We start from the raw sequence: 27,079 nt of genomic DNA, 5'->3' as shown, positions 1-27,079 counted from the left end.
CTGCCGCCGGGCGGGGAGCGCCAGAGGCCGGGGCCGGGGCGGGGGGCGCGGCGGGCCGCGCCATGGGCTCGGCGGCCGGCGGCACCCTGAGCGAGGCCCGCGGCCGCCGTGGGCGGCAGCTCGTCCGGGGCGGCGCAGGCTGCGCGAGTGGGCCGCGGTGGCAGCCGCCGGGGGCGGCGGAGCCGGGGCGCCGCCATTAGGGGCCTCTCGCGCAGCTTCCGCAGGCCGGGGCTGGGCTGAAGGAGGCAAAACCCGTACGCCGTGAGTACTGCCGGGCACGGTGATCGCCCGCGGCGGGACCCGCTCCTGCCCGCGCACGGGACAGGGAGGGGGGAGGAGGGAGGGAGGGAGGGAGGGAGGGAGGGAGGGTGGTTTTCCAGTCAAGTAAGCGACTGGAGTGGGGTTACTCGCCTGTGTCGGGGCCGAGGCTGGAAATCGGTCACCGCCTCGGCGTGGAGGCCGAGCGGGAACCACGACCTGGCCTGTCGCGGCGGACAGGCGCAGGGGCCCGTGGCTCGACTCCCCACCATCTCGCAAATGCCCCGGGCCCTCCTGCTGCTGAGGGGCTGATTCCTCCCGCTGCTCCTGCCTTGGTTTTCAGCTCAGGGGGCACCCCCAAAGCCTTCACTAACAAACATAAGCAGCGGCTGCTGGCACAACATCGATTTAAAACCGCGGCTTTAAACCACGCCTTTCTCTGTGCATCCTACTAGTTAATACCTTCAGGTTATTGCCAAAGCACAGAACACATTTTAAAAGGCGCTTGCTGATTGTTTACTGTTTGCGTTTCTCAGCTTTGGCAGAGAGTGACCCAGTTTCACTTTCAGTTCTCAGAGCTGCAGCCCTTCGAACAGGAGAGGATGCTTATTTAAAGCGTACATAAGTGAAATAGTAAGTTTGAGTTATACTTAGAGTCAGAAAGTAGTCTTGATACATTAAATTAGGCTTGCTTTTAAGGGGGCTTTGCTGGTTGATTTCTGTGGGGAAAGAAGATGTTTATAGGTGAGGTAGAGTGAACGCGGTGCTACAATATGGTGAAAATAAGGCTTTTACTTTTTTCTGTTTAGTATCAACACACTCTTTTACTCCAAGACAGTTTTGCAGTTTGTATTTATATTCTCTAATGATGTGAATTTGCCTAGATTGTAGTTCTAGACTAGAATGTAGACTAGGTTATACGTGTTGTAGGTCTGCAAACTGCTTGTCAGAGACTCGTGTTCTTCTCGGTGATTTCAGTGGGACTCTACTTAGGTGAAACAGTCTGCAGGCTAAGGTTTAGTTTATTCCCATAATTGGAAGGTGGGAGGTAGCAGGGGGTGTTAAGGACAGAACATAAATCTTGCAAAGTGAAATAGGTTTTTGAAAACAACTTCACTGTTAAGCTCAACAAGAAATAGTACTCATTTAATTAATCAAAGAAAACTTTATTAGGTTTTGTTCAGTGGATTTTCATACAGGTGGATTTGTGCATCCATGGGAGCCATGTTAATTCTGTGCATCCTGGCATGTTTTTTAACATGCATTCCTCCCTGAAATCTGTATTTTCTGACTGTTTTTTCCTCTCTAGGTTCTTTGCCTCCCTTCTATGCCTCAAAAATATTTCAATTCATTCATCTGTTTTTGTCACATTTGACAGCAGAGCTGGAATCACAAAGACAATTTCTTAAAAGTTTTGTGAAAATCAGTGGCTGTAGAAAGGAGAGGGGCTTAAATAGGCCGTTACATTCACCACTTCATCTGTTCAAGAGACATCAGACAAACTATCTGTCCATGATAGCCATTGGTGGTTATTACTAGCAATGTCATGTGCTAGCAATGTTATGCATCTTCTGGTTTGCTGTGGTTATCAAACATGAGGCAAAGATGCTCCTCCACTCTGCAGTCACAGTCCCCTGGAAAGGCATATGTGAATGGTGAGCCAGGGGCAGCATAATGGTCCATGAGTTGTAAGCCATCGCACCTGTTATGATTACAGTTTCAGTTGTAATGTGCAGCCCATAAGTCCCAGCTGTTTCGATTTGAATTTACTGTATAAAATTATATGTTTGGATACTAATGAATATTACATTTTCAGACTAGGAGGCCATGCAAAGCTTTGTTGTTGTTTGAAATTTTCGCTAAGGATCTGAATAAAGGCCTGGGAGCCAAGGCTTGTGAGTTGCCATCCAGTCATTGACCAGCTGGAATAACCGAAGCTTTTTAACCTGGATGCAGAACATGGCATAAACATAGCTTTATGTTATGCAGGTGCACAGCCTGAAAACCAGCCAAAAAGAAACTGGTACTCCAAAGTGCCGTTCTTATGGACAGGCTCCATGTTCCTTGACAAGTAGTACAAAATGCGAGATTAGGTCTCTAATTTAAGGTGCTCAGCCGTGGTTCTCTGTAGTAGTGTGTGGAAAGAAATTGCTACTGCTAGAGGGCAATTCCTCCTGCCTAAGACACTACCCAGTGTCTAAGATGGTGTTAGGGACATGCTGTATCTTTTTCATACACGATGTGTGAAATTGTTAAAAGGTATATTAACATCATATTTCCTAATTTTTGTTTGCTTGTTCCTGTATCAGTGTTAGTGGGACTAATAGGCATAGAAGACTGAAAACAAAGGATCTTCACAGCATCTTGCATCTACAGGATTGTGGCTCTGCATTGATGTCAGTTCAGGGCTCAAGCAACATAATCCCATTACTTGTAAAATCATAATTTGGCTTTGTGAAATAAGGCAAGATGGATTTAAGGCTGCTACAAAAACAATTTTAAATGCAGGTTACAGAAGGCGAAAGTCACTAGCTGTGAATGTTGATGTCCTCTTAGAGTAGGAGAAAAAGAAAATACAGGGACCAAGCCCTCATTGCAGGGGAATTCTGTTTTATTCCAAATGTATGACTAATTTACGTAGAATAGATCACATTTACTCTAAACTGAAGTGTAGGAAATACTAGTAACAATTAGATTAAATAAGGGAATAAGAACTTTTTTTCTTTACTATCTAGCATTCTGTTGTTCATGCAGTGTTAGGACAAAAGGTCGGATAGATAATCTGATGTAGCCACTACTTCTAGAGATGGATTCATGCTTAGGGCTACTGTAGTGAAATACATTTGGTCTTATCTGACATGAATATAATATTCTTCCTCTGAAGGCTTTGTTTACAGGAATACATATGGCTATATCTCTAGCATAGGATCTTATGGAAAGTCAGGGAATTGGCTTGTTTTAACTAATGGCAGTATGACTTGTGAGATCGTGACTTACATGTCTGATAGTTTGGCTGGAACAGATTCCCTCCTATCTTTCTGTAATGCTTCATTTTTCTCATAGCAAACTATTTTCTCCAAGCTATGAGACTTTATCCTCTGCCTTTGGTAATAGTTTCTCCCATTAGGGCTGCCTGCAATCTTGCTGTAAAGTACTTCTAGCTTTAGCATAAGAGTGGATTTGGGGAACATACCCAGTTAAGTCCAGACACAGGCTGGCCCTTTCTGGTGAGAGGCCAAGACAAGTGTTTGTGTATAGCTTACAAGGAATATCTCTTGGAGGAGAATGGAGTCTGCAAACAAGTAATCTTAGAAGGGTACAGAAATCAAATGGATTGTGTTCTGTACTTTCAGACCAAAGGCTAAGTCTTGAAAACATGATTCCTGCAACTGTTCACACTGTCCTGAGTGCTCTATATTTATGCTGCCACAGAAAGAACTGGTTACACTCGGAGGAGAAACACAAGAAACACTAAGGACTGAAATGCGCTTGCAGCTAAAGTATCCTCATCATGAATAGGTACACAACTATCAGACAGCTTGGTGATGGGACCTACGGCTCTGTCCTCCTAGGGAGAAGCATTGAATCTGGAGAGCTAATAGCCATTAAAAAGTAAGTATTTTCATTTGTTAACTTAACAGGGTATGGTCCAGGTTTTTCCATTCTGTGGTCTGCATCACTTGCTCATGCTGGTTTGAGTACTTCACATTCCACGCAACTTTTGTATTTGGAGTTGTATTGGGGCAGCGTGCAAAAAGTTCCTTGTATCCTCCAAAGCCCCAGCAGAAGATAAAGAGGGTGAGATATATAGGCGTATTGTAACAGTGCTCTGCTACTATGTGCAGTCAAACATGTATTATGTATATTATTTAGAGCATTCTGCAATGCTGCTTTGGAATCTGCAACCTTTTCCTCCTGCTTACATGGAACATACATTTCATGGTCTAATTTCCAGTGTAATCTTAATATTGCAGTGATAATTAACACAATGGATCTCATTGTCCATTATCTGTATCTTTATATGCTATAACGTATTGGTCTTTTCAGCTTAGGATTTTCTTAAATTCCTGAGAAATCCACTTGATTTTCTCTGCCGCTTCAGCAGTGACCTCAGTTTGTAAATGGCTTATTTGTCCTAGCTGTGGTAAGAGTCAGCTGTAAAGCATTGCAGGCACCTTCCTGAAATACCGACAGTGACCCAGGGACATACTTGTCAAAAGAGCTTTCAGTACAATGCTGTTTTGTATGAACAGTCAATAGCTGGCTTTAGCAACTTTCTAAATCCTCTGTGCTGAGAGTATTTTTCCTGTATCAAACCTTGCCAGAGGCACCTTTGATTTTCATTTTGCAACATGGTAGAAACTCAAAAATTTCAGAACAAAACAGAAGATGGTACTGTACTCTCTTAGCTTAAGAGAGTTAATGCCAATCCATTATTAAGAACAGAAATGGCCTGGTGGCTGAACGCACAAGACAGCAACTGCAAAAACATTGCTTAAACAAAAAAAATAATACAGACCCCTTCATAAACTGAAGGGCTTGTAGTTCATAAACTATTCTAACTATAAGAGCTGATTTCAAACTGGAAACTTACTACAATAATAAATAATACCGAATTATTAAAGTCTGACAAAGACTCAGATCTTCAAAGGGTGCCTAACTCCCTCTGAATCCAGACTCTAAGCAGCTGGGTATTTTTGGAAGTTTATGTGCTCTTGTGTGTGTACATGTGAGCCTTCGTCCTGTTGGTCCTAAAGCATAGAGTTATGTGTGAAAGAATTGAGGCATAGTCAAAATGCACGTGAACAAATAGGACCATACATTACACACAAATACTATGTTCAGAGTTATATTCTGGCTTAGGAGAAAACAGATCTGCCACGCAGTTTGTTCATGTTAGAGCAGAGTTGCCTATAAGCTTGAAAGGAAAGGCAGAATTCGAAAAGCAGTTGGCACGATAGATGCAACTTGCAAGGGAGAGGGAAACATGGGGAGCAGTGAACACTGAAAAATGAAGAAATACAACTTAGAGGGGAAAGGTATTGAAATTACAGAGAAATCAAAATATAGAGAAGAGGAGCAAGAAGACTATGATAAAATTGGAGACCCAGTGAAGTGATTTAATTTGGTCTTCATTAGATTTGTTTCAAAACTTAGTCTGAGTTTTTCATAACTGTCATAACCATTGTCCTTTTTACAATTAGACTTTACTCCACCACGCTGTGTACTGGAAAGAAAAATAGCATGCCCTGACTTGTTGAAGGCTCTGAAATTTTTGCAGCAAGATATATATAGGAAAAAAGGCAATCCTGTGTAATAGTAATGCTTTTAAATTCTATTAGAGTGTACCTTGTCTAGAGATGTAAAGTTTTTTTGACAAAGGAGATAACACGTTATATTTTGATTGGAGAACTGCATTGTTAAGATGTAATGAGACTTAATGGGTCTAAGACCAGCTGATGTTGACCATGTGTTAATTGTTTTTTTCCCCTCTACTATTGTAGAATGAAGAGAAAGTTTTATTCCTGGGAGGAATGCATGAACCTTCGAGAGGTTAAGGTACTTGTTTCATTCAATGGTTGACTTCAAATTAGATGATCCCTGTCACATTTTGGAGTAACATCAAATTCTTTCCACTCCTTTTATCAAAAATTCCCCCTGACATGAGCTGTGGCTTATGGCATTACAGTTCTGTTTCCTGGCTCTGCATTTGAATGGGGTATCTGTAGTCTGATAAAAATTCTTATTAAAATTCTGTAGTCTTACAAAAAATCATTTGGTTGAGAGCGCCGCTTCCTCCTTGCAGTGAGTGGTGAGTGAGTGAGAGAGCTTTCCTATCACAAAACCTGGGGTTGATTGGTGGGGTTTTTTTCAGAGCTTGAGAACACATGCCCTTTGCTCAGCAATAAGCTTTGTACATGCAGTTGTTTCTGGATAGTTGGTTTGGGGACAGACATTTAGCATGAAATTCTGACACCAGGAAAGCTTTAGGGATATGTTCTAAGGACCTCCCTTAATTTCTGCTCCTTACTATCACTTGCAAACATGCAGAAAACCTAGGTCACTTTTCTTACAGTACCATGTATTGGTACTGTGTTGCTACAGCAAGAATGAATGTAGCACTGAAAATCTAAAAAGAAGGGAGAGTAAGGACCCAAGTATGCTGATTTTGGCTGGGATAGAGTTAATTTTCTTCGTAGCAGCTTGTATGGGTCTATGTTTTGGATTTGTGACCCAAACAGTGTTGATAACACAGGGATATTTTAGTTACTGCTGAGCAGTGCTTGCACAGCATCAAACCTTCCCTGTTTCTTACGCTTTCCCACCAGCGAGTAGGCTGAGGCTGGGCAAGAGGCTGGGAGGGGACACAGTCAGGACAGCTGACCACAGCTGACCAAAGGGATATTCCATATGACATTGTGCTCAGCAGTAAAAGCTGGGGGAAGGAGGAGGAAAGGAGAGACGTTTGGAGTGATGGCATTTGTCTTCCCAAGTAACCATTACACGTGATGGAGCCCTGCTTTCCTGGAGATGGCTGAACACCTGCCTGCCGATGGGAAGCAATGAATTAATTCCTTATTTTGCTTTGCTTGTGTGCGTGGCTTTTGCTTTACCTATTAAACTGTCTTTGTCTCAACCCACGAGTTTTCTCACTTTCTGCCGTTCCGATTGTCTCCCCCATCCCACTGCAGGGGATGAGTGATCTCGGCTGCCCACCACGGTTAATCCGCAATACCAAGGAAGAATTTCCAGGGTTATATTTAGTCCTGAGTCTAACCTGACTATTGCCAGTGCAAGTACAAGAAGAGTGTGAATTCTGCCAGTAGGAAGTGACTTATAGAGAAAATGCAATTATTTTGGTGCCTACTGTGATGCCAGATAGCTGGCTTTTGAATGACCAGCGCATTAAATCGATAAGTGTACTGTATATGTATCTGGTAGTACTTGGAGATCTGGTCTTTGTTCTCAGAGCTGTCTGATTATTTAAAATATTGGAAGAATTTTTGAAGCCAAGTCTTCTGCATCAGTGAAATAGTTTTTTCTTTTTTGTTAGAGTAAGACCCTTGTAAAATCCTGTTTGTATTTTCTCTTTCTAGTCTTTGAAGAAATTAAACCATGCCAATGTAGTAAAGCTGAAAGAAGTTATCAGGGAAAATGATCATCTGTATTTTGTGTTTGAATACATGAAGGAAAATCTTTATCAGTTAATGAAAGAAAGGTATGTGACAGCATCACCCATTCCTGATACGAATTAATTACTTGCGTAATGTGCTTTTAACACCCCTGTTACTTTTCAAAGGACTTTGGATCATTTGTTTAGGCTTGGATCATTATGGCTTAAAGCTGTGTGCTGCAGTAGGAGCTGTGGCTGTCACCTTTGAGCATATCCCGAACAGTTTAGTGAGAGTTTGCAGTGTCTCTTCCCAGATTAGCCTGGCAGATAAGTAGGGCACTCTTTTGAGAGTTAGGAACTGTGGACTTTTAACAGCCCTCATGCTGAGGAGGCATCGAACCTAGAACTTTTGATTTCTAGGTAAGTACTCCAACCAGCAATGCTTTTTCTGTTAGAGGTCGTATCACTACCTCTTCTGTTATGGCTTCCTCAAATAAATGAATAAATAAAAAGTGGTTGAAATGGTAATCATGAGGGGTCAAATTCTGGATTGCTTCTAGGAATTTTTTTTTTCTTTGCAATTTGAACTGACATGTCCAAAGACTGCCTATTTTATTTGTGAGCATTCTCAATAAAATCTAGCTTTTTGATATTTGCTGAAGCATTAATAAAGCCTTAATTTTAGCCTGTGGGCCATGATAGCATCCTCCAGAGGATAATTTGGTGCAAAATAGCTCCCTGCTTTGAATTGTTCTCTGAGGAGGCCATTTTCTCTCTATGGACCATAGAATCAGCCTGTGAGATGACAGTAATCTTACTTGATTTAACAAAGTAAGGTTGTTGTTACAACATATCTCTGTGAATACTATATAAAATACCTTTTTAAGCATAAAAATATTTATTATGCATGCACAGGTGTAGAACAGCTTTAACTAAATTGGGCACATATATATGGATGCTGATTTTTAATTATAATAAATGATGGTGCTTGAGCAAATGGTTCAAGCGTATAACATACAAACCAATTATCTTCAGGAATTTCTTAGAAATGCTTGATATATCCTATCTCCTTAAGAAAACAAAAAGGGCAGATGTCTGTAAAAGTGTGCTGCACATCATATTCTCTACACTTTAGCTAGGCCTTGGTCTGGTTAGACATTGTATAAATCAAACCTTTAAGAATGTGATTTATTTGCTTAAGTCTTAGTTAAAATTGCCAGTCTTGCTGGAAGGGACTGTAGAGGAAATATGACTCTGCTGTAATTAAAAAAATAAGCAAGCAAATATGAAAAGCTGACTCTAGTAGCTGATCTCACTTTTGAAATATGTGATGGTCAGTTTTTTTGAGAGGAATTGAGCTCAGGAAATTGAGTAAGGCCCAGGCCATCTTCTTCATTCACTGTTAGGCTCTTTCTGAATAAAATTGTCACTGTTTTCCACCCCAACCCATCTGTACTATGTTTTGGCATGTGCAGAGGCAGCTGGTACAGAGCTGTTTGGTCACAATCCTCTCTTGGTAAGAGGGGCTATCATTAAACCGCCTGCTGTGGCTGATCTTCTCGCCTGAATATTATGAGGAGAAGAGCCTCTTGTTTTCAGTGGTAGCAGATGAGACTGTTTTTTCAGATAACAGAAGAGAAAGAAGTAGCACATCAGCTGTTAGATAATAACAAGGGAAAGTCAGAAGTATGGCTTGTATATGCTCTAGAAGAGAGGCTAGAAGAAACTGTGCATGAAAGGTACTAAATTAATGTGAACCCTTGCTGTCTTGAGGAACGTGCCTCATGACCTGTACATGTTAACATTTGTTCAGTTTGGCCAATTTTCTTTTTTTTTCTTTTTTTTTTCTTTTCTGTTTTCCCTTTTTTAATTCACTGTCCCACATAGTCTTAACATGATGTCACATAGTCTTCATATAATGTAATATGGCAGTTCTGCAAATGCTGTGTAAATTTTATTGGAGAAATAAACTACATGAGAGTCCTTAAAATATATCTAGCAGTTTTATTGTCATTGTTACCTTTCATCTTTGGTTCATTAGATAGCATAAGCTAATGTGTGAACTTAATATTTATTTCTTCCCTTTTCTTTTATCCCACAGAAACAAACTGTTTCCTGAGTCTACAGTTAGAAATATTATGTATCAGATCCTGCAAGGGCTTGCATTTATCCATAAGCATGGTAGGTTATGTTTGAGCTGTAAACATTTTGAAGTAGAGCAAGATAGTGTCTGTTTTTTAATAAGTACACTAACAATTACATTACTAACTTTAGTAAAGGGAGTGATCAAAAGAATGGCACTATATGAGAGATTCAGATTACTGAAAATATCCATATTTTATAGTTGTCTGATATTTTAGTCTGGAGGTTTTGCTCATTTCCTTTTCTGTAGATTTCTACTTTCTCAAACTGGCAGCTGGCCACTTTCTAAAACTCACCGGATGTTAATGGGCACGTTTCTTGATAGATTTAGAGGTCCCCTGAGATTGAGAATAAAGGAAAAATTACTCTTTTCTCAAGGTACACACAGATAGCCGGATAAAACACACATTCTCTGTAAGATACACTTAAAGTAATAAAGTCTGAGTAACAAACAGCTTTCATGGCCTTCCAACTAATTTTTATAATAACGATAAAAGTTAAAGCTGGTGTACCAGCCAGCAGTAACAAGACCCACTTAACTAATAAAAAGAATAACTTATTTTAATGATAACTTCCTCACCATGTTTTGCTGCCCTCTGCAATTCTGCCTGCTAAATACACTGTATTTGCTGGTCAGCTCTCAGGGTTATCAGAGGAGAACTAACATCAGTGGCCAAAGTCCTGGAATTGAAAGGCTTGTAGGACCAGCATTTCAGTTCACTTGAAAAATACATTTAACTTTGTTTTGCAAAACATTTTCAAGCTAATGGCTTTATTCTCTGTTCTAATGGGGATTGGATACTCTTCTGAAACCAAACTAGAAATACCAGTCTGTTCCAGTGAGATACAAAATGCTTAAAACCAGAAAAATAATATGATTTATTTGCAAAAGTCTAAGCCACCTTTTTTTAATAAGTTGTCAAATAGATCACCACCTTTCAGAATACCTTTTACTGCTGTTTAACTTGCTATAGCTATAAAGAATGAACAATTTTGTGTCAAAACTAACTGTCTTGTTCACTGACCTGCTACACACTAGGCTGATATTTCTGCCAAGATGTTGCAAATCCATAGTTACAAAGGTCTGAAAATTCATGGCAAGCCTGACAGGATGGTCTTTGATGGTCTTGTGGCTCACAGTGTAAGACTGAGTGTCCCAAGATTCTCTCTGCAACAGTTTTGGAAAAATCACATTAACTTCTTTCCCTCTCTTTATTTCTCTGTTCTGTTCCTGTATGGCAGAGAAATGCTTGTTGAGTAAACTTTTTATGTTCTTTGTCCATCCAAACTCTAAGCATCTTTTCATATTTGAGTACATAATCGATTGCTCTTTTTACAAGTTTGCCATGAAATAAATTGCCTCAAAATCATTCTCTCGGTGCATTGCATGTCTGTGCAGCAAAATGCAGAAGTCGTTGTACTAAATGCTAAAAGCAACCTTGATTGCTCTGTCTGGTACCTTCCATAAAGAGGCAGTAGTTCAAACTAGCACCAGAACATCCACTTAATATCCCTAGGAAGGGTGTAATCTGCCCGTTGGTAGAAATCTACAGCACTATGTCTTCAATGCCATCACGCATTAATCTAACAAACAAAAGTTAATATAGTTATACAGGACAATGTAGACACATCCTATGTGAATGTTTATTTTATTCTCTGTGGGAGCATATTCAAGGCCATGGAAAAAACTAAGCATGTTGGAAGGTCCCTGAAAAGGAAGTCACAGAGCTCAGTAAGGTACTACAGAGGGAGCTGTATATAGGAGACAGTGGTCTCAGATGCTTACAAGAAAGAAGCATAAGCACAAGTTTTCCAGAGTAAGGGTGGAAGCACATTTCAGAGACAGTAGACAGTAATATTCTAGCCCTCTTATCTCATTTGTATTGAAAGAGCCCTTGCCAAATGCTCATTTGTGATCAAGTTATGCTGAACGCAGAGAGCACTAAAAAAATACACTGAGATCCTCTGTCTGATAGGGTGATGAGTAACTGCGTGCTTGCAGGTTATTATGTTCTCAGATTTGAAAAGAAGTTTCAAAGTGCAAAAAAGTTACCTCGTGTCTTAATTCGTATTCTGTTTAAAAGAACTTTTGAAGTAATTTTTTTGATGTCTTCATTGCGCAGTTTCCGACACAGTTAGAATGAAACTAACATTATTAAAATTGTGTGAATTTTTTATGTTAAAGAAGTGTGCCTTGAAAGGGAGCTATCTGACTGAATGCTCTGAATTGTTATGATAGTCAACTTGTGTATGCTGTTCTTCACAGTCTGACTGAACAACCATTATACTGACTAGCTCTGTTGATCACATAAGACTTTGAACTCTGGGTTGTGCTATTCAAGCTTCAGCAATAAGAACTAAAGCAAAACAATCCAGGTGGAAAATAAAGGCTACAGCTGGGGGTGGCACTGCAATGCACATCAATATTAATTTGAATTTTAGGGTTCTTTCACAGAGACTTGAAACCTGAAAACCTCCTTTGCATGGGACCAGACCTTGTGAAAATAGCAGACTTTGGCTTAGCCCGAGAAATCCGATCTAGACCTCCTTACACCGATTATGTATCCACAAGATGGTAAGTGCTAGTATTCTCCTACATTGTGTGAAACTTATAATCAAGCCTTTAAAGAAGTAAAATACTAAATTTGTGCTGGATGTAATACCACTTTTGATGCCTCCTCTTTATGAAACTTTTATTTAGGCTTGGTATAATTCAAAAAGCCTCAGTTAGTGCAAGACAGTTTACAGACGACAGCAGTGTAGGAACAAAGAGGGAGCCTGGTAAGGCAGGTGGGACATGCTGAGGTTGCTGCATGTCAGGAAGGCATGAGAGAGCTTACAAGAGCTTATGTAGGTTTTAATTCTTCATTCTAGGAAAAAAATTAAGTCTTATGTGTAGAATAGGAGAGGATAGGAGCTTCGTGTAAGGTTTCGTGTAAGTCTATTTGAATTATGTTGATTGTTGGGGTTTGTTTCTTTTTTTTTTTGGTCTCTTACAGGTACAGGGCTCCTGAAGTCCTTCTGAGATCCACCAGCTATAGTTCTCCAATAGATATTTGGGCTGTTGGTTGTATAATGGCAGAAGTTTACACACTGAGGCCTCTCTTCCCAGGCGCCAGTGAAATTGATACTATATTCAAAATTTGCCAAGTCTTGGGGACGCCAAAGAAGGTAGCTAAAGTGACATTCCACACTGCAATAATACTAGAGGTGTTCTACAATACAGAATGGCACAATAGCAGTAAGCATAAAAATAATCAATTTTCATGCTTACTGCTATTTTATGGTATTGATCTCAGATATAGTAAACTAAATTAAAACTTATTTTCTGTGAAATAAGCATTATGTAATCGTGCTATAAAATATGACATTTAGAGGAGGAGAAATAGACCCCTGAACAGCAAACAAAGTCATTAGACTGTGATGTCATTAGGCAGAAATTTAATTTTCTCTTGCATATCGTGTATAAACCTATGGTTTAAGAGGCTAGAAATTGGAATCATAGCAAGACTCTTATCTCCTGATTCCATTTGTGCCTTTGACTTGGTTGGATGTAAAGCAAGACTTACCTCTCACCAGAGATTTGAGGTGAAAATTTCTAGTGAAATCTTTAATATAGTCTAGAGTAAGCTGGACATAGTCTATTACTGATAGAAGAATATATGCTAGCGTACTTAGGCACTGTGATATTTTACAGCTGAACTTTCTTTGTGGTTGGAAATCTCATTCCTCCAGAACGACTGGCCTGAAGGCTACCAACTTTCAGCCTCCATGAATTTTCGCTGGCCTCAGTGTGTACCTAACAACCTAAAAACCCTCATACCTAATGCTAGCAGTGAAGCAGTGCAGCTCATGAGAGACATGCTGCAGTGGGACCCCAAAAAGCGGCCAACAGCTAGTCAGGTTTGGTTTTGTTTTCTTTTTCTCACATCTACATATGATGCTTCCTTTGACTGCAAGACACCTTTTATAGACAGTCATTTAACAGTTGCTCAGGGGTGCAGTTCTTAGAAGGGAGAAGAGCAGAAGCCAAGAACAATTTGCAAGACAAAGGGGAGTAATTAAAAGAGAGAATCAATCTTTTGCATGCCACATCAACTGCATGGGGTGTGTGCTCAATGATCAAATGCAGTGTGTATAAGTTCACCTGAATTAAGTATAATCCAGTCACTGTGAATAGCAGCAGAGATGTATTACTGAAGGCTGTGCTTGTTTCATTGCTATTGATATGCGCCACAGAATCACAGAATGGTTGAGGTTGGAAGGGGCCTCTGGAGGTCATCTGGTCCAACACCCCTGCCGTAGGCAACATGTGCCAGTGCTCAGTCACCCTCACAGTAAAAAAGTGTTTCCTGATGTTCAGAGGGAACCTCCTGTGTTTCACTTTGTGCCCATTGCCTCTGGTCCTGTCACTAGGCACCACTGAAAAGAGCCTTGCTCCATCTTCTTTGCACTTTCCCTTCGGGTATTTGCATACTTTGGTAAGATCTCCCAGAACCTTCTCTTCTCCAGGCTGAACTGTCCCAGCTCTCTTAGTCTTTCCTGATATGTGAGATGCTCCGGTCCCTTAATCATCTTCATGGCCCTTCACTGGACTCTCTCCATTATGTCCATCTCTCTCTTCTGCTGCGGAGCCCAAAACTGGACACAGCACTTCAGGTGTGGCCTCACCAGTGCTGAGCAGAGGGGAAGGATCACCACCCTTGACCCGCTGGCAACGCTCCTGCTCATGCAGCCGAGGATACCGTTAGCCTTACTTGCAGCAAGGGCATATTGGTAGCTCATGTTCAACTTGGTGTCTACCAGGTCCTTTTCTGCAAAGCTGCTTTCCAGGTGGTTGCCCCCAGCATGTACTGGTGCATAGTATTGTTCCTCCCCAGGTGCAGGACTTGGTATTTCCCCTTTTTGAACTTGATGATGTTCCTGTCAGCCTATTTCTCCAGCCTGTTGAGGTCCCTGTGGATGGCAGCATGACCTTCTGGTGTATCAGCCACTCCTTCCAGTTTTGTGTCATCAGCAAACTTGCTGAGGGTACACTCTGCACCACCATCGATGTCATTAATGGAGATGCTGAACAGTATTTGCCCCAATATTGACCTCTGGGGTACAGCGATACCTACTGGCCTGCAGCCAGACTTTGTTCCACTGATCACCACCCTCTGGGCCTGTCCATTCAGCCAGCTTTCAGTCCACCTTGCTGTCTGCCCATCCAGCCCAGTGTTGCCTGGATAAAGCTAGCTTTACAAGGCAGTTTGCAGGGCAGTCTCAGCTCAATTGCACTGTAGGTATGTCCCAACATCCGGTACATAAGCATAGCCCAAGTCATCAGTATGGCACATACAACAGTCCAGTTGATGTTGCTGATGGTAGACGCTGATTTCAGATATCAGTACTGTAGTGGTAGTACCCAACTAATGAAATGAGCAGGGCACCTTTTGAGAAACAGATGTGATTCTAGGTTCAAATCCAGCTTGACTTCAGTAGGACCATAGCTGAACCTTTGTGATTATATCAGACCTTCAGTACAAATTGTAATAAAAAGCTTTAAAGCTAATTAAAGCAGTTAAAAAGTAAAATAGATTAAGAACTCTCAAAGGTAATGAAAAGCAAAAAATACTGCCTATAACTTGGTATTAAGAGCCATTAACAAATGTTCTCCAGTAAGGTACAAATAGGATGAGGTATCTGAGCTTTTAGAAGCTTTTTGCAGTGAGAGGTCTTTGGGAAGGGAAGATGAGTATACCTGAAAGAGCAGGATGGGCAGAGATTAATTGCCTTTACTGACAACTCCTTAATTACTTGTAAGGCAGGATAAAGATATTTTTACCAACATGCCTTCCAAAAAAGAGAGAGGCTAATTTTCCTAAGAGTTATATTTCTTTCACTTGAGTCAGTCTTGGAACTGGAGAATGGAAGAGATGGGATGGAGGTGGGATGTCTCTGGGGTCATTCAGGTCTTGATGGCTGAATCTGTGACGACAGGTGTGCATGTGTTTGCACATGCACTCACGCACACACACACACGAAGAGACAGCACATAATGAAACATGCCTCTAGATGCCATATACCTGGTTAAGTATCTTACTTCTGCAGAACCTTTTCCTTTTGTGCAAGTCCGCAGAGGATTTGATAACTTGGTATCTGTTGAAACTTTTCTACTATTGCAGCATTATTCTGAAGTGGATTGCGCTCACTAGAATGTAGTGTTGAGAGATGGGTCTTCTGCTGTTTCCCACCCTAGAAAAAAGGAAATTAAATTTGTACCGTCACATAGGGCTAGGGTAAGTTAAAAACTTTGGTTTCCTAAGTTGAATCCTAACATCTTCGTTATGTTTTAGGCACTACGATATCCGTACTTCCAGGTTGGGCATGCCCTGGGCATTCAGGAACTGGGGAAACAAAAGGAACTGCATAATAAATCATCTCTGCATATTAAGCCTGTCCCTCCAGCACAACCCCCTCCAAAACCTCACGCCCGCATTTCATCAAGGCCTTTTCAACAAAGCCAGTCTTCTCAGCACTTGGTGTACCCATACAAGGCAGACAACTCTGGGACCGAGCCCAGTAACTACTTACAGGAGGACAAGTCTAACCAGGTTCTTCTGCCTGCAATTCACAATAAGGTTCCTCAGCAGGTAAAGGTCCATATAGCGTAAGATACACTTCCTGATATACTGCCTGATTTTTCCTACATTGTGTTTCTTTTTCTTGTTCTCTTTCAAGGTCCTTATACTTTACTAAAAGGACAGGAAACGGGAATAAAGAATAGTTATAACTTTCTGCTGGAAACTGGAAGTTACTTTGTTGAAATCTAAATCCAATTGCTATAAAACAAGCAAGTCGATTTCTCATTTCAAAGCCATGTTATGCTTCCCTTTGTTGTAAAGCACCACTTAAAGGATGACACTGTGATTTAATACAAGTAAAAAGGGTGTACAGTGTTCAGAATATTAATGGGATTGATGCCAGAGAGAAAAGTATTAAGCTAAATAGTGTTCAAATGAGGGGGAGGAGGGCTATTGCCTTCATCCATTTAAGGCATACAATTTATGTGACTGAGAATAATAGTCCCTTTGCGCTTCTATACTGGCCATGGAAAACAACAGATTCTTCTTTCAGTGTAAGAACCTGCCATTTTTGTTGATTATACAAGGAGACTGGATTCTTAAGATAGATGACGAGAGCAGACAGTGTGAACGCTGCTGCTAAAAGGTTGGTCTTAAGTAGGGTCTGTGCTGGCCATGTACAGAGTCGCACAAGGTTGAAATGCACTGATGAGCTTAAATGGCTGAAGAGACACAAATTTGTACCTATGCTGTCCTGCAAGAAAAATACATTTTATAAATGTCTAGGCACATGTTTCTGGAAACATGAACATGCATGCAGTTTTGTACTCCCAAGACAGGTCAAGAAATAAAAATGGAGCGTGAGCTAATTGTTTGGGAGGTATATAGTGAAATATAAATAGAATTGGAATTGAGACCTAAGAAATTTATTCTTCTGTCAATGCAAGATACTTTATTACAGGATAAAGTGCAGAAGGTACGTAATAATGTCTACAGGCTACAGATTGTGTTCTTAGCATGTTTAATGAAAGATTAGGATTCTGTTGTTACAACTCTACTACCAGTATTAATCTTTGAGACAGGAAAAAAAAGTCCTCTTTTGTTTCTGTCACCTGGTTTGTGGTGTAAGTGCATGGGTTTTTTTCTTTTCAATCTTTGTAACAGAAAATACCTGCTGGGACTGAGAATATAAATGGTGAACTTAAACCAAAAACTAGGCGAAGATGGGGACATCTTGCTAGAACAGTGAAGAGTTCTGAAGACTGGGATGACTTGGAAGACCTTGGTTTCAGCTCTTCCATCACGAGGATGGACTTGAAAAACAAGAAGAGGCAGAGTGATGAAACTCTTTGTAGGCAAGTTGTTTTCTTTTATGTTTGTGTGCTATTTGGTCTTACTTCCTTAGGCTTCACCTCTTTTTTCATAGTGTTGCTCTTTATGCTTTCTGTGGATCTGGAAACATATATCCAGGCTGGTAAAGGACATGCAGCTTGTCTCTCTCCTGCTTTGCCTTGGCTGCTTGTTGAATGCTGACCTTTGAATTGCAGCACATTTTTTGATGGACGGTGCACCCTTTTATACAATTCCTTGTTCGTTTTCCCCCACTGAAAATGCTGCTTAGCTTAAGTCTTCCCAAGTTAATCTTTGCATATATACTTTCTATTTCACATATGAGCCATTTTGACATATTCCACTCATATAAACTGTTTTGGATGACTTCAAGCTGCAGTTTCCATGGATGATACACAGTAGAGAAAAACTTAATGAGTGATTCATAAAAACTTTAAAAGCAATATATAAGGGAACTAGAAGCACAAATCTAATTTTCAGGGGCGCTCATATGGCTTCAGGCTTAAAATATTCCCTCTTGTCTGTGTGGTTATGCTGTGGCAAACATAGTATGAGGAAATGATTCCTGGAGATGGGATGGAGATGAGAAGGCCAACTGTGGATAAACGTATGCTATAAGAATTGGACTAAGCGTAGTGATTTTTGGGTTATAGATTTGAAAGCATTTTGGACCTGAAGCCTTCGGATGCTGTAGGCTCTGGCAGCAGTGCACCTTCCCATGCGACCTTTCCACGGCAGGACACTCCCACATTGCGAGTTTCTGCAGCAAAGCAACACTACTTGAGGCATTCTAGGTATCTGCCTGGTTAGTAAAAAATACTTGTTTGTTTTTATTCCTGTAATTCCAACAGCAGCATGAAATAGTCATTGGTACATTAGGCTTTGTCCTTCGAGCTTGTGGAGGGGGGCTACTGCTTAAAGAAAATGAGGAGAGCAAGAGCTTTGCTAATGTAGATGGCCATGATACAAACTACATTCTGGCAGTCTAGCAACTGGGATAAATCCTGCTTACAAGAAGGGGACAGGATTGTTGGTACTTCTTCCTCCTGCTGCTGTATACTCTTTTATACTTTGAAGTGTGTTAGAAAATGTCTGTTAATGTGCCAAGCTATTCCCTGTTTTCCTAAGAAGGGTAAGACTGGTTTTCTAGACTGGAAAAGAAAGTGCCCTACATTTATCTCATGAGTATATAATACCATGAACAACAGAAGCTAAGTAATAGTGGGAATATGCTTTGCTGTAGCTTGGAAGTTAAATAGAATGCAAATCCATGTCTGTATAGAGGAATTGCATGCCCGTCTTCATGTTAACCTCTGCTATACTGAGACCAGCACTGGGGCAGGATGAAGTACAGGAGGTGGACAGCACGTCTGCCTGTATTTAAAATGAGCTGAATATAAATGTACCCTCTTTCATAATTTCTGTTTATAAAGGCAGTGTTAGCTGTTCATTCACTTGTTGTACTAATACTTCAAAATTAATTAAGTAAACTGGAAGGTATCGTGATGGTAAACTCAGTCTTTTTTCCTGAAACAATTAGTTTCAGTGACTTCCAAATTGGATCGCTTAAGTAGAGTTTTGGTAGCTAAAAGTTTTGTTACTAGAGGAGGTTGTAAAACACATTGATCCCAAGCCTGCTTTTCCTTTTACATAAATGGTGAGCACATCCTTGCATGTTAGGTATCCTGCTTAAATATGGGATGTATATTAAATACAAATAGTATGTGACATATGAACTCTACTGCAAACTGTTTGCACAATCTGTGGTTTCAGTAGATACATCAAAGAAGAGTATAGTACTATGAGAAATGTAATTACCATGATTTACTCTCAGGTTATCTTGTCACTGTCAGGCTAAAAGCTGTAAAATGCTGAGTTTGATACAAAACATAGATTTTGTTTATGTAGCAAGGATTTGCCTTCTGTGACTTGAGAATATTTGTGGCCTTGGTGTAAGGGTCTTGTCCCTTGACATAAGCAGCCATTGTTGCTAGTGGAACTACTTACACTGTTATCTTTGCAGGGTTAGGGCCTATGGCTAGTCATAGCATTCCCGTATGAGAGGATGGGAAGTAACCCAGAGGCATGTTAAGAGTGAAAAGGTTTTAGTTAAGTTCACTGAACCAGACATCTGCTCTAAGATTGTGCATCAGATGGAATGAATGCAAGCCTGTGTAACAACAGAGGTTTCAGCGTGGTAATTTTTGCCTTTTTGCAATAGGAATAAGCACAAGGAATAGCATAGTCTCCACTTCAAACAAAGAGACTGTTCCGTCAAATCCCTGGCCCAGTTCTGGTTTGCCTGGGAAAGCTTCTGGTTTGGGAGGAAGTATTAACAGGATGAATTCAGGTAAGAAGCTGTGCTTAGCATCTGAGAAAAGATAATAGGTGATGTCTCTGCAATTCCAAGCAGCCGTATTTTGGGGTCACCCATTTCTAATACATTGTCAGCTCCAAGGATATTTGCTACCACGTCTGTTCTTCCTGTTGAAATCAGTTATAAGCACCATTTCTTGAAGACTGCCTTAAACTGAAACATAGTAATTTCTTCTAATGAATCCCCAAAAGTCTAGTTTGAAGTATCACATGCATGGAACGTTGGACAGCTTAGGTCTGTTTAACCTGAATTACTTCATCTTGCCTTCAGTTTCCCTCATCAGTTTTTGTAAGTCATATTTTCAGGTTTCCAAATTATTTTAGCCCAGCTGGTGCATAAATGACTGCCATAGAGCAGGAAGCTGGTCTAAATTGAAGTAGCCATACACACCGCTCTTGTTACGTGAATAAAGCAAATCTATCATCTGTCATCATGTCTTTTAATTGATGCTGTTTCAAATAGTGAAATAATTGTAGCTTTAAAAAATTCAGACAAAAAGCAAAACTCTTCAATTTTTCTTCTTCAGGTTTTTGAGGCATTTGGTATTTCAGGTATTTAATCCCTATTATGTGATTTGAAGTAATTAATTTTTACATTAGATTTTACCAGATATACTTAAACATGTTGATGTTTCTAGATTGTATCTATGTATTTCCTCTCTAAATCTTTCTGGCTTCAGGTTTTCATGTCATGTTACAGTTCTGCAGTGCAGTACTTGTTTTGCATATGTTGTTATGAAAATGTTTGATTGAGAAAATTTCTGTTGAATCTTGGCCCAAAGAAACATTTTGGGCCTTTAGAAACTCTGGTTTAAAAAATAAAAAACTTCAAATTTTGGATGTAATTTAATCAGAAAATTATTCTTTAAAGATTCAAGATGGGAGGATGTTGTAAATGGCTAAACTACATGAGAACCTTTGTATACGTAGCACATGCCTCCTTCCTGGCTCTTCTACAAGTTTTTGCTTCTTTTGTAGCTGCATAGAACATCATTAAATTTTTCCCTTTTTTACTTATTCCCATCATTTCCCACAATATGCTTTGCCACTGCTCTACTGCTCTAGTACGTTATAGGCATATGTGCGATGGATCTGCTCTGTGCATGCTAACTTGTTTAGTGTCCATCTGCGCTGTGACTCTAGACTGTTTATTTATAACTATTTTTGTTCAAATTTGTATGGTGTATCCTACAGGTCAGTCAGATCTGTTCCTGCTCATCTGAGGGACAAGTTTTGTAGCTGACTTTCCAAATTTGAAACATGAATCTGTCACAGTTTATTAAGTTGCACTCTTCCTGGCTTCAGTTAAGAGCTTTGTGTAGCACCAGAGCCCCAGACTCACTGCATAGAAGTCAAGAGTGAGTATATTCATAGGACCCAGTTGCTGAAAGTCAAACAAAATAATTCCACCTGAAATGCTAAGTTTTGAAAGCTTTGAGAAACCTTGAAAAAGCTGAGATGTCAGGAAGAAGCAGAAATTGCCCTTCGAAGAGTAGAATTTGTACCTGTTTTCCACTCATCTTTAATGTAGTCTGATGCTGACAGTCTACTGAATGCAGGTATATATAGGATCTGTGGATTTCTAGTGTCTTCAATGAAGTTGGTTTTTTTGTGAGTCCATGATCAGGCTCGATCTTGAACATGACCCATCAGTGCACACCTTTGTCATCTGTTGATAGTATGGGATATCCATTGTGTTGAGCTCAAGTGTTTCTTGCCATTTCTTTCAGGGCCTACAGGATCAAGCGGTCTAACTAGTGGTTATATCCCTTCATTTCTGAAGAAGGAAGTAGGCTCTGCTGGGCAGAGGGTTCAGTTAGCACCAGTTGTGGATCCATCTTCTAGTAAGTATAGTACCAAAGTTGTCGTGGTCCCTTGCTCATTACTCTGGTAATGCTGTGTATATGCAGCACTGAACTACGTATCTTTGCTTTACTTGATTTGTAAATATTTGACTGACTGGAACTACAGTTTGTAACCTTGCAGAACTTCATATGGAGAAGGATTTGGTTTATTTTTACTTTGTTTATGAAATACGTGGTTTTATCCACAGGATATTTCAGTGGGACCTAGAGGTTGGTGTAAGAGCTGGCACAGAATTCACACTTGTCAAATCAGTGATATAAATACTCCTTGTCTGATCAGGCTTTAGGGATTGGATCCACTATTGTTTCATATCAGCAAATTCTATTAAAAAAGGAGGCTTATTTCCTGAGGAAATGAGGATCTGGACCTGCATCCAGTCGCTGTTCAATGTGGACAGCTACTCACTGAACCTTTATCTCATGGCATTTTCTTTTGACCCTTAGATTATGCTTCTCTGAAGTCAGTAAGACCCCATCTTGGACGGCCATCGTTCAATTCACCTACAAAAAGCACGCCAAGGTTAATGCCTCTCCCACCACCAGCTCAGCCGATCCACGGGCGTATTGACTGGTCTGCAAAGTACGGTGCTCACCGGTGACGTGTGGAAATGCTCTCTGAACCAGTGCGTGTTTCCCATGAAATGGTGGCTAACATGAGACAATTTGATACAGTTTTATATACCTGTAAATTTAAAAGAAACAGATCTTCTAGGAACGAGACATTTTGAAGGGTTTTTTTACTTTTATTTGTATTAATTTGAATGCAATCTTGTACCTTTTTGTATAAAATTGTTTTGTTATATAATTGGGTCCAGTTATTTTCATAAATCTGATACATTTTGTATATATGGCTTAGGGGGTTTGGCATTTTTATAAAATAAAATTTTATAAGGAACTTTTTAAAAATTTAACTTTTCCTTTATTAGATTCAACTTTTTTATAAAAGTGGATAAAAAAAGTGGTGCAATATTGCAGTGGAAGAGAAGTACTGAGGAAGGGGCATTCATTAGACATCTTCTGAAGTTTATGTGCTAAATGAGGCTGTATAATTTCAGTGATGCCATGTCTTGATGCCATGCTTCTGTTGTCCTATACTCATTTGCTTTGTACTGACAGCAAAGGAATGAGTGACTAACAGTCTAACTCTCCTTTGCAGTCACTGAGAGACTGCTGAAAGTCAGTGGGAGGCTTTTTTTTTTTAATTTATTTTTGCCTTTAAAAGGTTTTTGTTGGACTGCTGTCCAGCTTTCCAGCTCCATTCTTCTGCTTTTACGACATTTGGGGAACCTTCTTGTTTGGTGAAGGGTGAATACCCTTCTGTAGATCTGTTTTCTGACACAGCGCTCTTTTGTCCTGCTTCAAAGTTGCTTCTTGGCATTGTTCACTACGAAATAGAATGTGGACCTACCTCTGTTAAATTCATTTAAATGTTCTAATGATTTCTAAGGAGAAAAATCAGATTCTGTTTCTTCTTTTGTTGTTGTTAGGAATATAAGATCTGAAGACGTATTTAAGACAATCTTAACAATTATAAAGCTGGTTTCAGAGTAACAAAGTATTAGCAATATGCCAGCAGCAGAGTTTAAGGAAACAATATCTATGCAGCTGACTTAATTTTCACAACTGTTTTAAATCACTTTTGGAAAAAAAATCCAGAGGAAATGAATCAGTTTAAGCTCACTTCAGTTCTTCTTCACTTCAATACCTCTTCACTTACAATGTGAAGAATATGTCACCTTCCATAAATTAGGCCCCCATGCTCTACTGGGAAAAATGGGACCTTACCTAGTCCTGCTAAAAAACATTCTAAAATTGTGGTTGATTTCACAGAAACTGATACAGCTCTTTGAAGAGCAGTTTAACCCTGTTTATAAGAGAAAATGAATTACCAGGTTATAGAGAAGAGAAAATAGCCCCATAGTCTGGTTTAATTCTGCACTGGAAAGGAGTGCCAGAATCCAGCCATCAGCAAAAGATTCATTTGGATCACAGTCAGCATTTGGCTGTTCCTGCACCTCTTTCCACAGAAGGAAGATAAAACAGTACAGTGCTGTGGGAGAAATCTTTTATAGCTGCATTTTGGAACAGCACCACCAAAGCTGGTGTGTGCTGTGAAAATGCATCTTCCTGCAGAAGTGTGCAGAAATGCTCACCTTTCTGAGCTCATTTTATGAACAGATCAGGCAAATCATATGTTTGAGACTTAAATCCAGTTTAAAGGGTTCAGAGCAGGTATGGTTCTCGGCATCTGGCCATTTCGAAGGAGCTGAATGGCTAGTGTGTCAGTGGGATCCTCTCTGGGGGATCTGCCAGCACCCACAAGGGGCAGCCGCTGTGGACTGGAGACTGGTAACGCAGACTGGCCTTTTCAGTACTTCCCGTGGAGAACGTGTGGGACTTTGAGGAAACTGTACCCTAGAGTAGGCTGCTGGCTCAGTGCTCTGGGGGGAACCCTGAGGAGCACTGGTCGCTGTTTGCTTTTATGAACTCAGTCCACAGTGAGACAGTACAAGACAAAAAGAGAGCAAAAGGGTCTATGCATTAAAAAATACATGCATGTAAGACTTACTTACACATGCCAAGGACATGTTATGTGTCCAGCTACTCCGTTATTTGTTCATAGCAAGTACTAACTCCAAACCATACCTAACTGCTTCCAAAGTAGTGATGCCAATGCATAGCAGTAAAATAAAGGAGCAATTCAGTTTCTAAAGCACACACTGACGGTGTCTTTGGGTAAGTGGAAAGGGAAATATGTATATTTGTGTTAGAACTGGAAAGATAGTTGTTTCTCTTGGTGGAAATAAATATCTGTATTTATGTCTAGATATCATTTAATTTATTTTATCACTGAATAATTGGTCTCAAGAGAGAACACCCTGAACCTATCCTAAGTATCTCTAGACCTAAGTAGGCAATTTAACTAGTCTGTTCCATACGCCTAATTCCTACTAGCAGAAGCAGGAGATGAACAAGTCATGAGACCAGGCTGCTGAGGCTTGGATTCATCCTACCTAAGTATGAGCTCCTTTGCTGTGAGCTGACTCTTTAAACCAGCGGTGAGTGAGAATCATCTCAAGAGAAATTTGGCTCACCTGAGAACTTAGGAGCCCTCTGGAGATGCCTGGGTCTCTCCACTAAGGATGGGAACTACTCCACATGTTTAAAGTAATACAGGATGAATCTGAACCTGTCCTATAATCCTTGAGCCTTTATCAGCCCTACAGTGGTTTTCTTGACTATAGCATTCAGGTTTTGGTCAGTCCAGCAAAAAGATTAGAAAAAGAAGTAGTACTTTTTTGGCATATCTCCTCCTTTCCCAAATTAAAGCCTTTATTTTGGAAAAAAGCTAATAATAATCTTGATATTCAGAATCACCTCTGCTAGTTTTAACTTAGTGGGACAGAAAATTAGCTAAGTATGATGGCAGCACTTGTAGCCTTTACTCAAGTGAACTCCTACTGAAGTTGGAGAAAGTTCTTTTTGAGTAAAGACCGAGTTGGCTGAGCGATGTATTTTACTGCGCTGTCTCAGTGTGCAATACAGGTATGGAAAAGATGTAGGTCTCCGTTATACCGAAATCTGGACAAGCCACGTATCTGAGAATTTATCGTATGTAGCCTACTACTTCGTGTTTTAATATTTAGCAGCATCTTTCTGCAAAATGTTTTTAGAATTCTACTGTTTACATTTTCTCAGGCTTATACATAACGTAATAATGACTGTTGGAAATAAGGGGGCCTGACAGTGGACTCATTCACCTCTGTGATCCGGATTTTCTTAAAAGTATTGTGTAAGTGCCATGATGTTAGCAAAAAAATGCAACCCAAGCCAGAAAACCCACTTCCATGGTATTTATGTATCTAATGAGGCTGTTGATATGAGTAGGATGTTCCATAATGTGAGGAGGAAAACATAGATTGAAAGAACATTTTTGAACTTACGTGGAAGGAGAGGGTGGAATTGTCAGAGTGAGTAAAGAAGTAACAGTTCTTGTTTATTCAGTGTTTTTGTTCTGAAACATTATAAATGTTTGTTTCATTCCTTCTGTGTCAAGTCTCCTGCCCAGAATAAAGTTACTCTTGAAGAAATATTGACTGACTAGAGTCTTGATCTTTTATTCAGTTTTTAATAAAAGCTCTTTAGTTTGGCTTTTGTTTGTTTAGTTGGGGCTTCTTTTTTGAATAAGCCTTACATTTGGTGCCTTCTTGGAGGGGTGCTGCGTCCTGGCAGCTCTGCTCTGGCTGCAAGTTCATTGGCCACGTGACTGGAGTCATTTCTGCGGTGTCATTTTGACATGCATTTCTGCATGTCATTTCTGCAGTGTAGCGTGAGCTTCGTGTAAAGCGAATGGTTTAGTCCTTGGATGTCAACTCCTCTGAAACTAACTGCAACACTGAATTAAAACAGAAGGTGCATAACACCTCAGAGGAAGGACAGGCAGTTGGACTAGGTGATCCTTGTAGGTCCCTTCCAGCTGAAATTATTCTGTTCTGTTCTGTTCTATTCTGTTCTATTCTATTCTATTCTATTCTATTCTATTCTATCCTATCCTATCCTATCCTACCCTACCCTACCCTATCCTATCCTATCCTATCCTATCCTAGGTTATTGTCAGTGTCTTGTGTCCCCTCTCCTCAGCTTTCTCCCCATTTTCAAGGCAGTAGAAGTTGATACCGCCTATGAACTGAAGGCAGTTGATAACTTACCAACCCAGCCCTTTTGCTAACTGTTCAAGTGGGTTTAAAATGAATTGTGCAGGTGATGAACTAGGTGAAAAGTATGTTTAGAAGTGCAAAGATGCTAGATTGTAACTGGTGTGTGTGTAAGGTGAGGAGCTCAAGGATTCGTAGGTGACTGGGGGGTGGGAGTGGGAGAAGCGATAAACTGAGCACGGCCTGCCAGGATAGAAATAAAAATTAATTAGAGTTCCCCGTTCCAAGCACACGCACACCCCCGACCGCAGCGTAAGTTCAAGTGCGAGGGAGTTTCTGAGGGTTTGGAAAAGACCGTTCGCTGTTGGGTTTGCGCCACAAAACAATGGCAGACTGCCCCATGCAGTGCCTCACTTGGATGTGTCTGCAGTCTTGGAAGCTTGACTACCCTACGTTCTCCTACAAATGGACCTTGAGCTTGTTTGGAGGTTCTAGCAGGGGAGCGCAGCTACCGTATACCCTTGACCGATGAACGGTACGCCTCTATCGGGGAAGGTCGTCCTCTTCGACCGAGCGCGCAGCTTCGGGAGGGACGCACATGGAGCGGTGAGGGAGGAAGGGGACACCCGCCTAGCCAGCCAGATCAGCCGAATCAACCCTGGCGATCAATGGGGTGACAGATGTCGCAGCCAGATCGCCCTCACATCCAGAACACAGCGCCGCCCGCAGCGGTATATAAGGCTCAGAATACCG

At 40.6% G+C, this 27,079-nt stretch overlaps 1 protein-coding gene across 5 annotated transcripts; it reads left to right on the top strand.

The window, feature by feature from the left end:
* The first annotated feature begins 22 nt into the window (after window positions 1-22).
* CILK1 (ciliogenesis associated kinase 1) lies at window positions 23-25,758 on the top strand. Of its 5 annotated transcripts, none has more exons than XM_075498071.1 (15): window positions 23-261; window positions 795-891; window positions 3,691-3,870; window positions 5,763-5,817; window positions 7,356-7,477; window positions 9,474-9,553; window positions 11,957-12,089; window positions 12,514-12,685; window positions 13,250-13,417; window positions 15,853-16,149; window positions 17,245-17,435; window positions 18,084-18,235; window positions 19,652-19,780; window positions 21,537-21,650; window positions 22,116-25,758. In XM_075498071.1, the coding sequence occupies exons 3-15, from the start codon at window positions 3,770-3,772 to the stop codon at window positions 22,268-22,270; spliced, it is 1,869 nt and encodes a 622-aa protein (XP_075354186.1). In that variant the 5' UTR covers window positions 23-261; window positions 795-891; window positions 3,691-3,769; the 3' UTR covers window positions 22,271-25,758. The 5 variants fall into 5 exon arrangements, with proteins under 5 accessions (XP_075354186.1, XP_075354184.1, XP_075354187.1 ...); XM_075498069.1 differs by having other exon boundaries at window positions 3,612-3,870; XM_075498072.1 differs by lacking the exon at window positions 795-891.
* The last annotated feature ends 1,321 nt before the right edge of the window (window positions 25,759-27,079 follow it).

The sequence above is a fragment of the Mycteria americana genome, chromosome 3, assembly GCF_035582795.1.
Source record: "Mycteria americana isolate JAX WOST 10 ecotype Jacksonville Zoo and Gardens chromosome 3, USCA_MyAme_1.0, whole genome shotgun sequence".
Classification (NCBI taxonomy): Eukaryota; Metazoa; Chordata; class Aves; order Ciconiiformes; family Ciconiidae; genus Mycteria; species Mycteria americana.
Note: the sequence above shows the minus strand (reverse complement) of the source record. Positions and strands in the feature narration are given on the sequence as shown.

Coding starts and splice junctions, on each gene's coding strand:
- CILK1 (XM_075498072.1), top strand. CDS start 3,770: ATGAATAGGTACACAACTATCAGACAGCTTGGTGATGGGACCTACGGC. Junction 12,686..13,249: donor TCTTGGGGACGCCAAAGAAG/GTAGCTAAAGTG, acceptor TCATTCCTCCAG/AACGACTGGCCTGAAGGCTA. Junction 17,436..18,083: donor AGTGATGAAACTCTTTGTAG/GCAAGTTGTTTT, acceptor TTTGGGTTATAG/ATTTGAAAGCATTTTGGACC.